The sequence below is a fragment of the Fusarium musae genome, chromosome 10, assembly GCF_019915245.1.
Source record: "Fusarium musae strain F31 chromosome 10, whole genome shotgun sequence".
Lineage (NCBI taxonomy): Eukaryota > Fungi > Ascomycota > Sordariomycetes > Hypocreales > Nectriaceae > Fusarium > Fusarium musae.
Window position 1 is genome coordinate 353,765 of NC_058396.1, and position 13,730 is coordinate 367,494.

The 13,730-nt window shown below is 47.6% G+C and overlaps 3 protein-coding genes across 3 annotated transcripts; 1 reads left to right on the forward strand and 2 right to left on the reverse strand.

Annotated features, from left to right (window-relative positions):
• Nucleotides 1–250: 250 nt before the first annotated feature.
• On the reverse strand, nt 251–1,390 carry J7337_012267 (uncharacterized protein; the record flags this gene model as incomplete). The annotated part of the gene is made up of 2 exons (XM_044829794.1): nt 251–1,098; nt 1,156–1,390. The coding sequence occupies 2 exons, from the start codon at nt 1,388–1,390 to the stop codon at nt 251–253; spliced, it is 1,083 nt and encodes a 360-aa protein (XP_044674710.1).
• A 2,989-nt stretch (nt 1,391–4,379) lies between these two features.
• On the reverse strand, nt 4,380–8,205 carry J7337_012268 (uncharacterized protein; the record flags this gene model as incomplete). The annotated part of the gene is made up of 2 exons (XM_044829795.1): nt 4,380–6,182; nt 6,517–8,205. The coding sequence occupies 2 exons, from the start codon at nt 8,203–8,205 to the stop codon at nt 4,380–4,382; spliced, it is 3,492 nt and encodes a 1,163-aa protein (XP_044674711.1).
• A 373-nt stretch (nt 8,206–8,578) lies between these two features.
• Nucleotides 8,579–12,558, forward strand: J7337_012269 (uncharacterized protein; the record flags this gene model as incomplete). Its single annotated transcript, XM_044829796.1, has 4 exons — nt 8,579–9,794; nt 9,842–10,022; nt 10,065–10,131; nt 10,183–12,558. The coding sequence occupies 4 exons, from the start codon at nt 8,579–8,581 to the stop codon at nt 12,556–12,558; spliced, it is 3,840 nt and encodes a 1,279-aa protein (XP_044674712.1).
• Between the last annotated feature and the right edge of the window lie 1,172 nt (nt 12,559–13,730).

A 13,730-nucleotide genomic window follows, 5' to 3' on the forward strand; every position in this document is an offset into this window, starting at 1 on the left:
CTGGTAAACTTTGGCAATTCTTATCCTTTCACGACTTGCGATAGTGGTAAAATTAGACTCAAAATCTAGGTATCTGTGACACTCCTCAGCTTCAGTCTCTTTCCTTAACGACCTCCTTCTCAAAAGCGCCAATCATGGCGGCGTACAGCTTTTCCGTGGCCTCGACGTCCATATTCGTACCTGTAAAGAAATCGTTTCCATCAGGGAAGAAGAGCACATCGCGAAGTGCATAAACCAGACTCTCTAGACCCTAGAACTCATGGCGAAACTCGGCAACGATGGTAGCAAAGTTGTCGTTGCTGGAAATATTCTTTGTCTTCTTCTCAGCGATTTCTGACCATTCCTCGAACCCGCTCTGCCACGGCTTCAATCGACTTTCGTCAGGTAGCCCCCGATGTCCACCGATTGAGATGGGAATTCTTTTGGGAGCGTCTGGGCTGTTCACTTTGGGTTTACAGATAAAGAGGTGGTGCAAGCAGATATCCTGATGGAGAATCTTGGCATCTATATACAACGATAGGTGAGTCCTGATCGTGTCACGCATGCATTCGAGAACCTCCAAGACAGTGCGATAGTGGGTGATTGGGAGACCAAAGGGAGACATGACTATACAAGATAGCCTCCTGGCCTCGATAAATCGATAGTCGATGGGATGCATGATGCCCCAGGCATTACGCTCCTTAGTTCGACGCAGGAACTTTTTCTCATTTTGGTTTTGTTCCCTTCCGGAAAATCTGATGACAAACTTGTTGTTGAATTTGTCTGTGGCGCGATACCAAGTCGCCCTTACACTGACAATATCGTCAGGGCGTGAGAGAGCTCTTTTGTCGAGGACAAGTTTGTATCCCCTATTGGGATCGGACTCGTAAGGCGCCATTTGGAACTGATCGCTCTTAATGTAGATATACTGGGGTTCACCGAACTCTTGCTTGATAAACGGATTGTTGCGAAGCTCAAGCTCAGTCATCTTTCCATACTGATCGAGTAAGTCTTGGAAGTTAAGTTCATCGTCGAACAACCCCGATCGGTAGACTCCCGACCCATCGAAGACCCAAAACTCTCTCTGCTTGCCCATCTGGAACAGACCGAACAGGTAGACTCTTGTTGGTTAGTGTAGGAACACATTCCTGGCAAGATTCAAAAGTACTTCCACACCTTCTTCGTAGCTAAATTTTGAATCAGGAGGAATATCGATTCCGACGACATGTGCGCGGTCCCATACGCTTGAGGTTTCCTTGTACGGCACACCGACCACGTAACACTCATGGTAGCCAGGTTCAACGTACCGAGCATGAGAAGAAACTGAAGTCGTTACTGAGTTGTTTCTACAGTATAATTGCTCAAAGAAACTTCTACCCAGCAAGTGGGTGTCAGCCAGAATGTCTTTCATTTTGTGAAGTCGCAGTTGGGAGACTGGTAATGGGAACAGGTAGAGGGGAGGTCTCGAGGTTCAAGGGCCTTTATTAATAAGAATAATTCTCCTGTATGACCTCAAGTGATAATGAATTACCCCTCAAAAGATTTTTTCAACTTTGGTGCGTTTTCTGTTCTGTGAATTATCTAGGTTTTGTGCTGATTTAAGCTCCCAGCCACAACTCTCAACTGCAAATAACACTTCTAGCCCACCGTATTATAAAACACGTTCAATCTGCTTTCGACTCTCCTAGGTATTTATTCTTCTCTCCAACCAACTTCAACTTTCCTAGAGTCCGCTCGGCAACTCCTTCATGCCTCAACTTATATTAGATCCACAGTTTTCTTCATCCTGGATTCAACGCACTATTGACCGACTCGGACTCAGGCAGGGCACACTTGAGGTCCCTCTTCTGGAAGCTCAGAATGGAGAAACGGTCCACTTTGATGCATCACTGCCACATGATACAGATTGTCCCACGCCTATCAAGCCTCTGAAGCTGAGACACCAACAAAGTCCAGGGTCCAGATTACTGCAGCTCCCCCAAGAGCTATTGATCCATACTATGCGCTTAATGCCCCATAGCTCTCTCTACATGGTCCGCCAAACGTGTCGCATCCTCCGAGAGTTGACGAACGATATCGAATTCAAAGACTTTCATTGGAAAGTCCTTCACTTTGCGACAGAGACTCACCGCATCATTGGATCAACATGTGATCAGATTCGGCTCATTAAGCGGATCTTCCTGCGAAGGTCCCTGTGCGGACCCTGTAGGAATCTCTTTGATACAGGTGAACTGGAATGGCGATTACGGAGACTTTGGCAGCCTGTCCGTTGTGCTAGATGCAATCAAAACCATCCGCAACTCCTTTTCCCGCAGGGAAACGAAAAAGCCAACATCTGTGTGGGGTTGCTAGGCCAATTTGACCTTTGCAAGCATGTCAAAGTCTCAGTAAAGTTGCTAGGTTCTCTCTACTAGAATAAGCTTATAGCCACAAGCCTTAACTGCAAATAACACTTCTAGCCTATAACTTAGATATTAATACTATAATAACTAACTAATAATTATAGTATAAAGCTAATATAATAAGAACTTAAATAATAACTCTTTAGCTAGTTTTTAAAGTATATAAAAAGCTTTAATCTCTTAGCTAAGAAAGGTTAGCTTAATACTATATATACTTTAAATCTTTAAGATAGTAGCTTTTATATTAATAAGATTAATTTTTTATTAAAAATATTTTAATTAAACTTATATTAATAATTATACTTATAAAACTATTATTATACTTTTTATTATAGTAATATATAAAGTAACTTTATAATATAACTATAGCTATAAAAAACTTAATTATAAAGCTATTATAAAATATATTTTTATATAAGATTTTAATTAATTAAATAATAAATTCTTTATTTAGCTTATTTTATTTAATTATAAGATTATTATTTATATAATAGCTTAATTTTTTATAAGTATTATTAATATTATTTAGTAAAAAAAAGTATTATTATTTTCTTTATATAACTTAAAAGATAAAAAAAGAATTAAAGTAATTAAAAAGTTATTTTAAAAAAACTATATTTAAATTATATTTATATTTAATATATAAATAGTAATTTACTAAAAGAGATAAGTATAGTATATAGTAATTAGAATTATTAAGAAATATTAATATATAAGAAAAGCTTAAAGAAAGTTTTATAATAATATATATATTAGTATTACTAAAGAGAAGGTTTAGGGTAATCAGAAGGTAGTAGCAGTATTGAGTTTATAAGTCAGTTATAAGGTTAGAAAATACACTTTGGTTTTAATATAATGTCAGTAAAGTTGCAACCGAATCATAATGAAGAAATACATGTTCGCTGCAGAGATCCTGAGCACTGCGTTGCGAGTGTTCAAGTTGGTGAGGATTCTCCAAACGTTACGAGATATCAGCCAAGCATCCGCACGTCATATTCGGAGGGCATACACGCGATTGACTACACCAGGGCTTTCCCAATGGTCAAGATCAATCAACGACAATTCCCGGGAATGCCAGCACTGCAGGCGAATCTGTTGAAACAGCTGAAGGAGGGGGTTGTTGAAGAGCTCTGTCTACATGCCACAATGCAGATCGACGCTATCGTCTCGTGTATGATATCAGACAAATGCAACTGCTTCCCAGCCTCTGGGGTGCCCGTTCACAAACCTGAGGCTCCATACGGTCGAAATGTTGGGTGTCCGAACAACAGCTATCAATGTCGCTATTGCTTGGCGCATTACTTTTGGCTCTACGAGGGTGATTGCATTGTTCTTGAGCTTGTGATGTTTTCCAGGAACACTGGCCCGGATAGTTTTGGCTGGCTTTCCAGCCTTACATTCGATACAGACGAGCATCCTATCCTCAACGATAATACCAAGAGTGTGCTCTGGTGTGACGATCCGTCATGCGGCACGGGCTGCGGCAAGCGCTGGCTTTTGATGTTGGAGATACTGAAAAGGACATCAATACAGCGACACGGGGGTTATCGCCAGGTCCCTCGGCGGGACAGATACTCTGCGCTGAGGTTGCCATTCACACTAGAATATCAAGTGTTCCAGGATGCTGCGGCATGACCGACTGAACCAGACATGCTGTCCCTAGACCTTATGTTTCCAATAGCCACTTGATTCAGTGCTTCTTTTCATCTGCATGGAGGCGCGCAACAAGTAGACCTATGGAAAATTGGTGTTCAAACAAAACCTCTTTATTTCTGCGTATGAAATGACGAGTCACCAGAAAGAGAGAGGCTAGAAGCTTGATGCGTTGGCATTACACCAATGTATGACACCATGAACAGAGTCTTGATCATCACGACATCTCAGATGTCCAGTCTTAAAAGTCTATGCTGCACTCATTTCTAAGCAAATACACTTGTTTCGGTAATGTCGTAATATCCCCAACTCCAGCCTAACCAGCCATTTTTTGTCATCATAACCCTAGTTGCGTCCTCGCTTTCCGCGTCCATTATCTCCGTGTCCACCAGGAGCACCATGTTTCTGACGAGGTCGATCAGCAACCGTGTTCAGCCCCCGCACACCCCTCAGTCCCATCTTGCTAGCCGTGCTCTTCTGAATAGTAGGCACGTCAGGCGACCCCAGACCCTCGCGTGCGTAAACGTTGGCTTGTCGGACGAGCTCCTCCTTGTCCCAGCGGAGAGACTTCATGTGGCTGTTGTAGTAGCCCAGCCAAGCTTGGTAAACTCTGGATTTCTCGTCATCCTCCATCTTCTCGGCGACTTCGATGACGTCGCTGCTCGGTGAGAGATCGGCTTCGCGGGGGAGGAGGTTGATTTCTTTGAGGGAGTACTTGGGGAAGAAACCCTCTGCGTCGGAAACTATAAGGATTCCGCGACCTTCAGCGTCGGCTCGTGCTGTTCGGCCGAGACGGTGGATGTAGCTCTGCTTGTCGGCGGGCATACCGACTTGGATGACGGTGGTGACGCCGGGGAAGTCCATTCCACGAGCGACGACGTCGGTAGCGACGAGAATAGCGTTGCGAGCAGTTCGGTAGTCGTTGGTGATTTTTGTGCGCTTGTTCTGGCTCATGCGGCTGTGCAGGATTGAAACGGGGGGAAGGCCAGGAAGATCCTCCAAAAGGCGTCCGTAGAAATCAGCGATGGCAGCGGTCGGCGCGAAAAGGATCGCCTTGAAGGCCTGGCCGCGTGTGGCTTCCTCACGAATACAGCCAACCATGGCGGGCGCAACATCGCCAAAGGTGGGGACCTGGACGAGGAACTGGGGAACGCGCTCGTGGGTGTTGGCTTCACCAGCGGGAATGGTCGAGATAAACTTGTAGCCGGGCGAGAGGACGAGACCAGCGACTTGCTCAACGTGGGGAGCGATGGTGGCGGAGAAGAGCATGCCTTGTCGGTCGGACTTGGTCTTGTCGGGAAGACGGCCGACAATGTCACGCAGATCCTTCATAAAGCCCATGTCGAGAAGACGGTCGGCCTCGTCGAGAACAAGAGTGTTGAGCTTACGCATGCTGTAAACGATATCCTCGTTGGACATATGATCCAGAAGACGACCAGGCGTAGCGATGAGAATCTCACAACCAGCGAGAATGGCTCTCTCCTCACGATCCTTGTTCGTTCCACCAATGGCAACCTGAACGCGATACTTGGGCAGTCCTTGAAGAACCTTCTTTGCCTCGGCGGAGATCTGGAGCGCGAGCTCACGAGTCGGTGAGATGACAAGTAGCGAAATGCCATCGCCGGCAGCTCTGTTCTGGTTAATCATAGTCTGCAGGGCAGGGATCAAGAATGCCATGGTCTTGCCGGTGCCGGTGCGCGCCTGGACGAGACAGTCGCTGCGGTTCGGGGGCAGAAGCTCATCCATGGTCGCGGCTTGGACGGGCGTCATGAACTCAAACTTCATGTCGTTGGTGATGGTGCGCACGATGAGAGGGTTGACCTTGTTGTTCTCCAACAAGCTGTCGAAACGACGCGAGGTGGGCTCTTCGGTGAGCGGCGGCGCAGGCGAGGGTGAAGCCATCTCGACATCCTCATTCTCGGTCTTGATCTTTGGGTTGCGAGGCTGGTTTGAGCGACCACCGCCGCGACCACCGCCACGAGAGCTGAAACCTCGACGGTTGCCGCCGCGACCGCCGCGACGTCTCGATCCACCGTCCATCAGGAAATGAGGAGAATAAGGGGTGATATGTTGCTGTGCGAAGAGTGCTGTGAGGGGAAGAAGACTTTGGCGCGGGTGTTGAAGGATGTTGATGGGAAGACGAAGGCGCTGCATTTTTCTTTGTTGACCTTCCTGGGATTTTGATAACGGGCAAAAAGTCTCTGCTCTTTGTAGTACAGCGCTAGGCTATAACGGGTAACGCGCTGCGGATTAGGCGAGTAGCGCTAGACCTCATGTGGCAAAAGGCGATAAAGCGCTACACCTCCATTTTTTAGCACCCAGCAACAATAAATTTATTATGAATTTAGGATCCTAAAAGCCTAAGATTTACTAAGTATTTATAAATCATACTAAACTTACCTAAGTCTTTTCATCTCTTAGTCTTGAGATTCTAAACTATCTTGCTCTCTTACCTCCCCCAAGAGCAACTTATCGGTCTCACAACGCTCTTGTAGAATGCCTGTTGCAGCTCATCCGCAGAAGTCCCCTCAAACTCCGACTCCAGACATAACTCTGTAGCCCTCATGTACTCTTTTCCTCTTGATCGCCCAAGCTTCGGGAGTGCCTTGCTCAGTATCCATTTCCGAAACGCAGCGGCGGAATGCTCGTAGTTCTCGGTCTGTATAGCTTCTTCATACAACTGGATCATTGGCTTTTGAAGTCCGAGCTCGAGCAGAAGAATACCAATGCTGTAGATATCATGCTTCATCGCAAAAGAAGTTTTGGCTGGTTCCCCTTGATCATCGTCCGAAGGCTCTTTAGGTACACCTTGGACTTCTTCATGTCGGTACAGATTCGCTTCTAGATCATCTGTCACGCCCTCTGTTTGCCCTGGCGCTGATATCTCTCGACTGTACTCGAAACCGGCTAGGTAAGGCTCTTCGTAAGAGATGTTACCTGCATCATCCTGGAAGTACAGAATGTTTTCGCTGCGAAGTCCTTTGTGCAGCCAGCCTGCCAGGTGCAAACACAGCACCGCTCGCGTCACGCTCTTCGCGACTCTGAACCAGTCATCGAGGTAGATATTGTCCTGTGGCCCCTCGAGGATAGTCTTTAGTGTTTTGTACTTTTTTGTTGGCGTGCTGAAGATGATCCCGTATCGGACTTCATCATCGGACAGCCCATCGCGGGTGATGACTCCAATACAGTCTAATGTTCTGAGATCTCCAAGCCTTGAGCTCCATTTGAGAAGTCGCGCCAGATTCTTGATGCGATTACCTGCCATTGCGCGATACGTTGCTGCAGTGTGTCCAGGAGGGATATGAGAACCATCGATCAGTTTCCACTCCACCAAAACATCCGTAGAGGTCGTCCCCTTCCGAAATACCCCAGCCGATCGCCTCGTTCGCTCATCGAGCTGTCCTGTTTCACGGAGCGATCTATCTTTCTCATCCACCTTCTCTGCATTGCGAGCACCGAGTTGAAGTTGCAGAACCATAACCTTGAGGAGAGCTAGACTCTGAAGCATCGAGTCATCTGGCGCGCCCGCAGCGACAGCGTTCAGCTTAGTGATGTTGAGCGATGAGAGTAGAGAATTCGCAACTTGCAACGCGACGGGGTCATTCTCAGGCGGTTTGAAGAACTTGCAGAGATCATCAATCATAGTCTCAAGAAGCTCGAGTGTCTTTGTGATCTCCCCTTCTTTGAGAGCCCATCGCAGTTTCTCCGACACTTTGGCCTCATCGCGCATCGCTTCAAGCTTCTTCGCCCACTCTTCCCGCTCCTGAGAGTCCTTAAACGCCATTCGGAGCATAGCCCCGAGCGAAGTCGCCGCTGAAACAGGGACATTCTCCGCAGACGCCAACACCGGGAACTCTTGGGATAGTTCACCAAGTGAGTCCAAGAAACCGTAGATGATGACAACATATTTCACAGCGAGGTCTCCGTTCTCGATGAAGCGATTGTCTCTCCAACAAGCCGCGTCAGGTCCCCGGTCAAATCCCCAGTCTAGACCCCAGGCCTTGAATCGAGCAGCTTGCATCTCGAGACGAGCTTTGAAAATAAGCGCGTCGGAGGCTAGCGCTTCGCCTTTTTGCCATACAGAAAAACCATCAACGCACCCTTGGAAGATTTGGAGGAAGAGACTGGTCGCCCCGAGAGCGGTGCCAGCTGTACCTGTTGGATCAGACATGACGATAATACAAACAAATGTCAAATATCGACAAGAAGGGAAGTGGGAAAGTTATGAAAGTAGGCCAACACGGATGTCCGGCACCGCCACGTTGAGGAAGCCGGGGGGTTGAAACCAGCTGAGGTGACGATTGGTATCATTGGCTATCATGTGGTGTGCCTTGTGAGGGGCAGTGCCGCCACTATCAACATCACTCAATAAATATTGAACAGTGTCTCGAGCTAACTGAGCTAGTGAGGTGCGGCTGAAACAGCCATTTTATGCTGCGTCTCAGCTCTGGTCTTCAAAATATCAACGTCCCCGATTTCATCTCCACTTGATTCCTGCGGCTTTAAACGGGCTGTACCGTAGTGACGTTCTTCAAGTCTGCGCAATGGCGAGCGAAGCCAGACAACGCGATCATGATCTCTTATCGTTTATGTCCATTTTCCTCATTACGCATCAGCGCCTCGATCTTTCTCTGACACTTCTCAGCGTTCTCATCGACGACGCAAGTATCGATGTTCAAGTCCGATCCAACAAAGGCGGCTATTTCTCAGTCTGCCTTGCAAGATCCAAGGATTTGCTTGAGGCCCGCTTCCTCAATCGCAACGATGACATATTGCCAGATGCAAGAACTCTCCCAGAGCTTGTCGCCGTCAAGATTCCGCGGCCGGATGGTGATCTGAATAGTGCTCGCAGTCGTAAGATGTGGTCTTCCATGGCTATGGAGTTGCAAATCCTGCGAAACAAGTTTATCAAGAATCATCCCAATATCGTGCAGTTATTGGGAATATGCTGGAAATCTGTCAAAGATGGAGTTTTGATGCCTTCATTCGTCCTTGAGGCAGCGGAAATTGACCTGGAAAGGTTCTTGGACAACCCCAAGGCCCTGGAATATCGCAAGGTATTGGGCCTCGCAGTGGATATTGCCACGGGCGTTCGGGCCCTGCACGACGTTGGTATCATACATGGCGACATAAAGCCAGCAAACGTCCTTATCTTCAAGGATCCCCAACTCACCTATGTCGCCAAAATCGCCGACTTTGGATCATCTCTCCTTCGATCAGACATCAAATCTCCCATGAAACTGCCTTTTGGCTCAGGGTTCTGGCAAGCACCAGAATGCCGAGACCATCTAAACGGCGACCAGCTTACCAAAGCGGATATATACTCTGTCGGTCTGGTTTTATGGCGACTACTCGCTGGAGACATGATGCACTTATCACTAGACGCAGTTAAGGATGACGGCCTGACGAGAGATGCATTCTTCGAACAGATGAAACGAAATGACGAGTTGAGAATTCCAGCTTTGGTTCATCATTGCATTATGTGCTTGGAAGATATCCTCGGCCCCGATGAGAAAACAGAGCCCTCGAGAAGCATGTATTCAATCCACAAAGTGGTTGACGACATGGCATCTGTTATCATGATGACATTGATCCAGCCGAAATCTCGATCCGATATCAAAGCACTGCTGGAGAACCTGCGAATCGTTATGCACCAGTATCTCATATGGGAAGAGTTCCGTAGCATCTATTCCGATGACTTCAAAAAGAGTGGACCTATTAAAATGAACCCGCAAGAGCAGGACATATGGCTCCAGCCAGGTAAGTGCCTTCATCTTCCTATCAAAGGAGGGAGATTGATTAGGCAGGCCTTGATGAGCCAACCGAGGACGATGTAAAGAGAGTCCTGCGTCTAGGAAGGTCGACGGAGTGGCTCAATCAGTCTTTCAGTCGTATCAGACTCGGTGGCTCGGTTGCTGATGTCCCTGGAATGGATCAGATACCTGAGAGTGTTGCCGCTACTCATGTTGCGGAAACTTGGATGCGATGGTAAGACCTCATTCCCAAGGCATCCTTTGCTAATTTGACTAGGCGAAAGCTAAGAGATCCGAAGCCCGACGAGGCTATAGCCCTTCGCCCAGGACGAGCGATACTAGAGGTGCGCGAAGTGATAATTGGATTGTGCGGTGGCTTCTAACAATATGAGCAGGCAGACTCTTCCATGGGGACACTGAGGGTCTTGCCACCCGAGATCATAAGTAATGTCATGCGAGAGGTAAAGCGAGTTGCACAAGACCCTAAAGAAGACCAAACTCGCCGCACAGAAGCAGCATGGCAGTGCGCAATGTTCTATCTTCGAACAGTTCAGCTCCACCCCAAAAGTCAAGGCACAATCGATGAATCACTCTCACTGCTTCTTCAAGCTGCAGAAGGAGGGCACATGGGCGCTCGTGGAATCGCTAGCCACCTGTACCATTCTCTGGGGAGAGAGTTTCCTAGGTCGAGGGAAACAGATCTGGCCTGGCTGCGAGATGGCATTTGCAACGGCAGTGAGACTGCGAAGCGTCGCCTGCAGTCTCTAGACCCAGAGTTGTATACCCGAGCAATCGACCTACTGCGTACACGGTACTCTGGTCTTGGACTTGAGACCCCACCACAGTACTGGGATCAAGAGACACTCTCGGATGACGAACTATTTCGCGAGACTCGAATCCGTCACCGGATTGGCATGGACGCTAATCAGGAACAAACTGTACTTCTCTGTGCAACATCTAACCGTCTTGAGCTCTTGAAACAATTGACCGAGCATGGCTTTGTCAACGTCAACCACGTCAACGAATGGAACGAGTCTCCTCTTTTATGGGCTTCAAGAGCTGGGCATAGAGACGTTGTCTTTCACCTTTTGGATTGCGGTGCTGATCCCTCGGTCAGTAGCGACGAAGGGACTGCTCCACTTCATTTTCTTAGCTCTTTCGACGATGAAGATATTCGTGAGGTGTGTCGACGGCTGATCGAGGCTGGTGCAAATCTCGAGGCTCGTTCAAACGCTGGACATCGATATCGACGAGGCTTGGATTCGACGTACGGTGATGTTGATGGAACGTCACTAACATGGGCCGTCGCAGCGAATAACAGAGCGGCCGTCCAGGCATTAACCACCTGTGGTGCTGATCCATTTGATCTTCCGGGCCTGGAGATTTCGTATTCTGATACCTTCGGTGGCATGTCCCACGTCTCTCCCGTCTGGTTCGCTGCGATGAATCACCAATACTACATGCTCGAGATCTTATTGCGGAATGTAGCCAAAGAGAAGATCAAGAATTTCATCGACACGTACCGGAGAAAGTTTGGATCGAACGATATGTCTGGACAAGACAACCCCATTATCGCTTGGTGCGTAACTTATGCTGCTCAAGGCATAGGTAGAAGAATTCTCTTCCATGGAAAACAACACCAAGAAGCTTTCACCAAGACTCTTGATATGTTGGTGGACTACGGCGCTGATACGGACGACGTCCACCGTCTGGCTGTTCAACACGGACAGCCATTCGTGCTGGACTATCTTCTCGGTTCTGGAAAGATACCGAGGCCAGCACCACGGAAGTGGATGGAGTTTATTCTGATTGCAGGGGCGACACAAGATTGGATCACTTTCGATGTGCTGCTTCGTGACTCACAAGCAGATGATCTTTCAGCAGAACAGTGGCATCTTTACTACGGATCTTTCAGGGGTTTGCCGAATAATATTGAGTATCTGGACGTATTCAGGAAACACAGAGACCCTAAAGCAGACTACTACCTTCACTACACCAAGGCCCTCATGAGCGGAAAGTTCATCCTTGCTCGTTGGTTTTACGACACAGGGATGTGTGATCTTACCCAACAAGTCAGTACAACAAAAGAGACCATCCTGGGCTTACTCCTCCGTCGCTGTAAATCCTACTCCAACGCGATTCTTCAGCTCGAACAGGTCTTACAACTAGATCTTCCCGATTCGTGCTTCTGGGATGTATGTAAGATGTCTGACTCCAGCTTCACTGCTCTTCACCAAGTTGTGTATTTCCCAGAGTACCAGACCAGTAGTACTATGGCCAACACAGCGCTGAGACTGATCGTTCAGAAGTGGTATGACCCAGAGCATCTCAATGCTCAAGTCGCAGAGGGAGAGTTTAGAGGGAGAACGGCACTGCATATAGCTGCGCTGACAGCCAATGTCGGAGCCGTTCGGTATTTACTCCAAGAGGAAGAAGAGTCCCTTGACTTGACGTTACTGGACTGCAACAACTTCAGCATCGTGGACACAGCAGCTTGGGGATTAATGAGTCAGCAAAGTCGTATCAAACTATGGGATCTTCCGACAGAATACCACAAGTCAGCTGATTTAGATCACTGGCGAAGTGTCATGGAGATTCTAGTACGGCTGCTGAAAGCTGGGGCTAAGCCGAATAAGATTGGCCTTGCTGTGACGAGGACTGAGCAGGAGAAGATCCAGGTTTTTGATCTTGAGAAGTTCAAGGTTTTTACTGTTCCCTTTCGTAAGTCTCTTTACAATATATATGAGCTAGGGGATGTTTCTGACTTCTAGCAGTGTTCTTTGGAGACAAGTTTCCGAGGGAATTGGGAGAGGAGAGATTTTGGGTTGAGGTGTCGAAGTTGAAGGTTGATCAGTCGTTTTTTATTGCGTGTCCGGAAAACTTGAGCGATGAGGAGAGGAAGGCTGGAGTTATGACAAGGGTTGCATCTTTCTACTAACAAGACCGTCTAGGCTTTTAATCTTTCGTGGTCGCTCCATTACGCAGTTCAAAGTCGGGGACGCAGGGATAAAATCTTATGATGAGTTTGAGTAAGGGTCATCAAAATTTTGCAAAATCCTCAAAGTCTAGACTAAAAGTACCTGAAATCATTGTATCCCAGACATTCAGCCATTTTACAGGAATCCATCTGGGTCGTGGGTCAATGACGGACTGTAGCAGTGAGCTAGGTTCTCTCTGCCGGAATAAGCTCACAGCCACAAGTCTCAACTGCAAATAACACTTCTAGCCCACAACTTAGACAGTAGCAGTGAGCAACAGTAATAGAAGCAACCAAATCTCTAAGTTTGTAGCCTCTCTCGTACTAGTGAGTTTTACCATTTCATCCGAGGAAGTAAAGACATCTTGTTTGAACAGAATTTTTTCCATTGGTCATAAATTGATTTTATACCCATTTACCAGTCAAAATGCTTGTCCTCTGCATGGACATAGCGATATGGTGTTGCAGCCGGATACTCTACCCTGCACTGCGATGACTTGCCCGGAAGATCAATGACCCGCTAGTGAGGCTGCCTCTTATGCTGACGATGCTCACCTCTTCACCGTCACGCTCACACCGTTTCTTTATATCAAGTATCTATCTTGCCTCAATTTGCACGAACTCATCTTATTGCATCAGTGAGGCAAAATGGATCAACAGCGGCTGATAACCGAGTTCCTCCACCCAAACTCTACCCCCAAACAAGACCCTTCACCCGCCTCAACCCAATCCGGGAGAATCATACCGCCACGAAAATGCAAAGCCTCATCGCGTCAGATCATCGAAAGTGGCACATCTCCCTTCCTCACCCTCCCAGCCGAGATCCGCCTCCAAATCTACCGCCTCCTCCTCGTCTCCAAGGCCCACGCCGAACTTCACTACTGCACCTCTAAAAAGTTCCGTCTCATTCCCAAGGCACCATGGGACTGCCCTCTCGAAATTCATCCCAAAGTCTTACTCACCTGT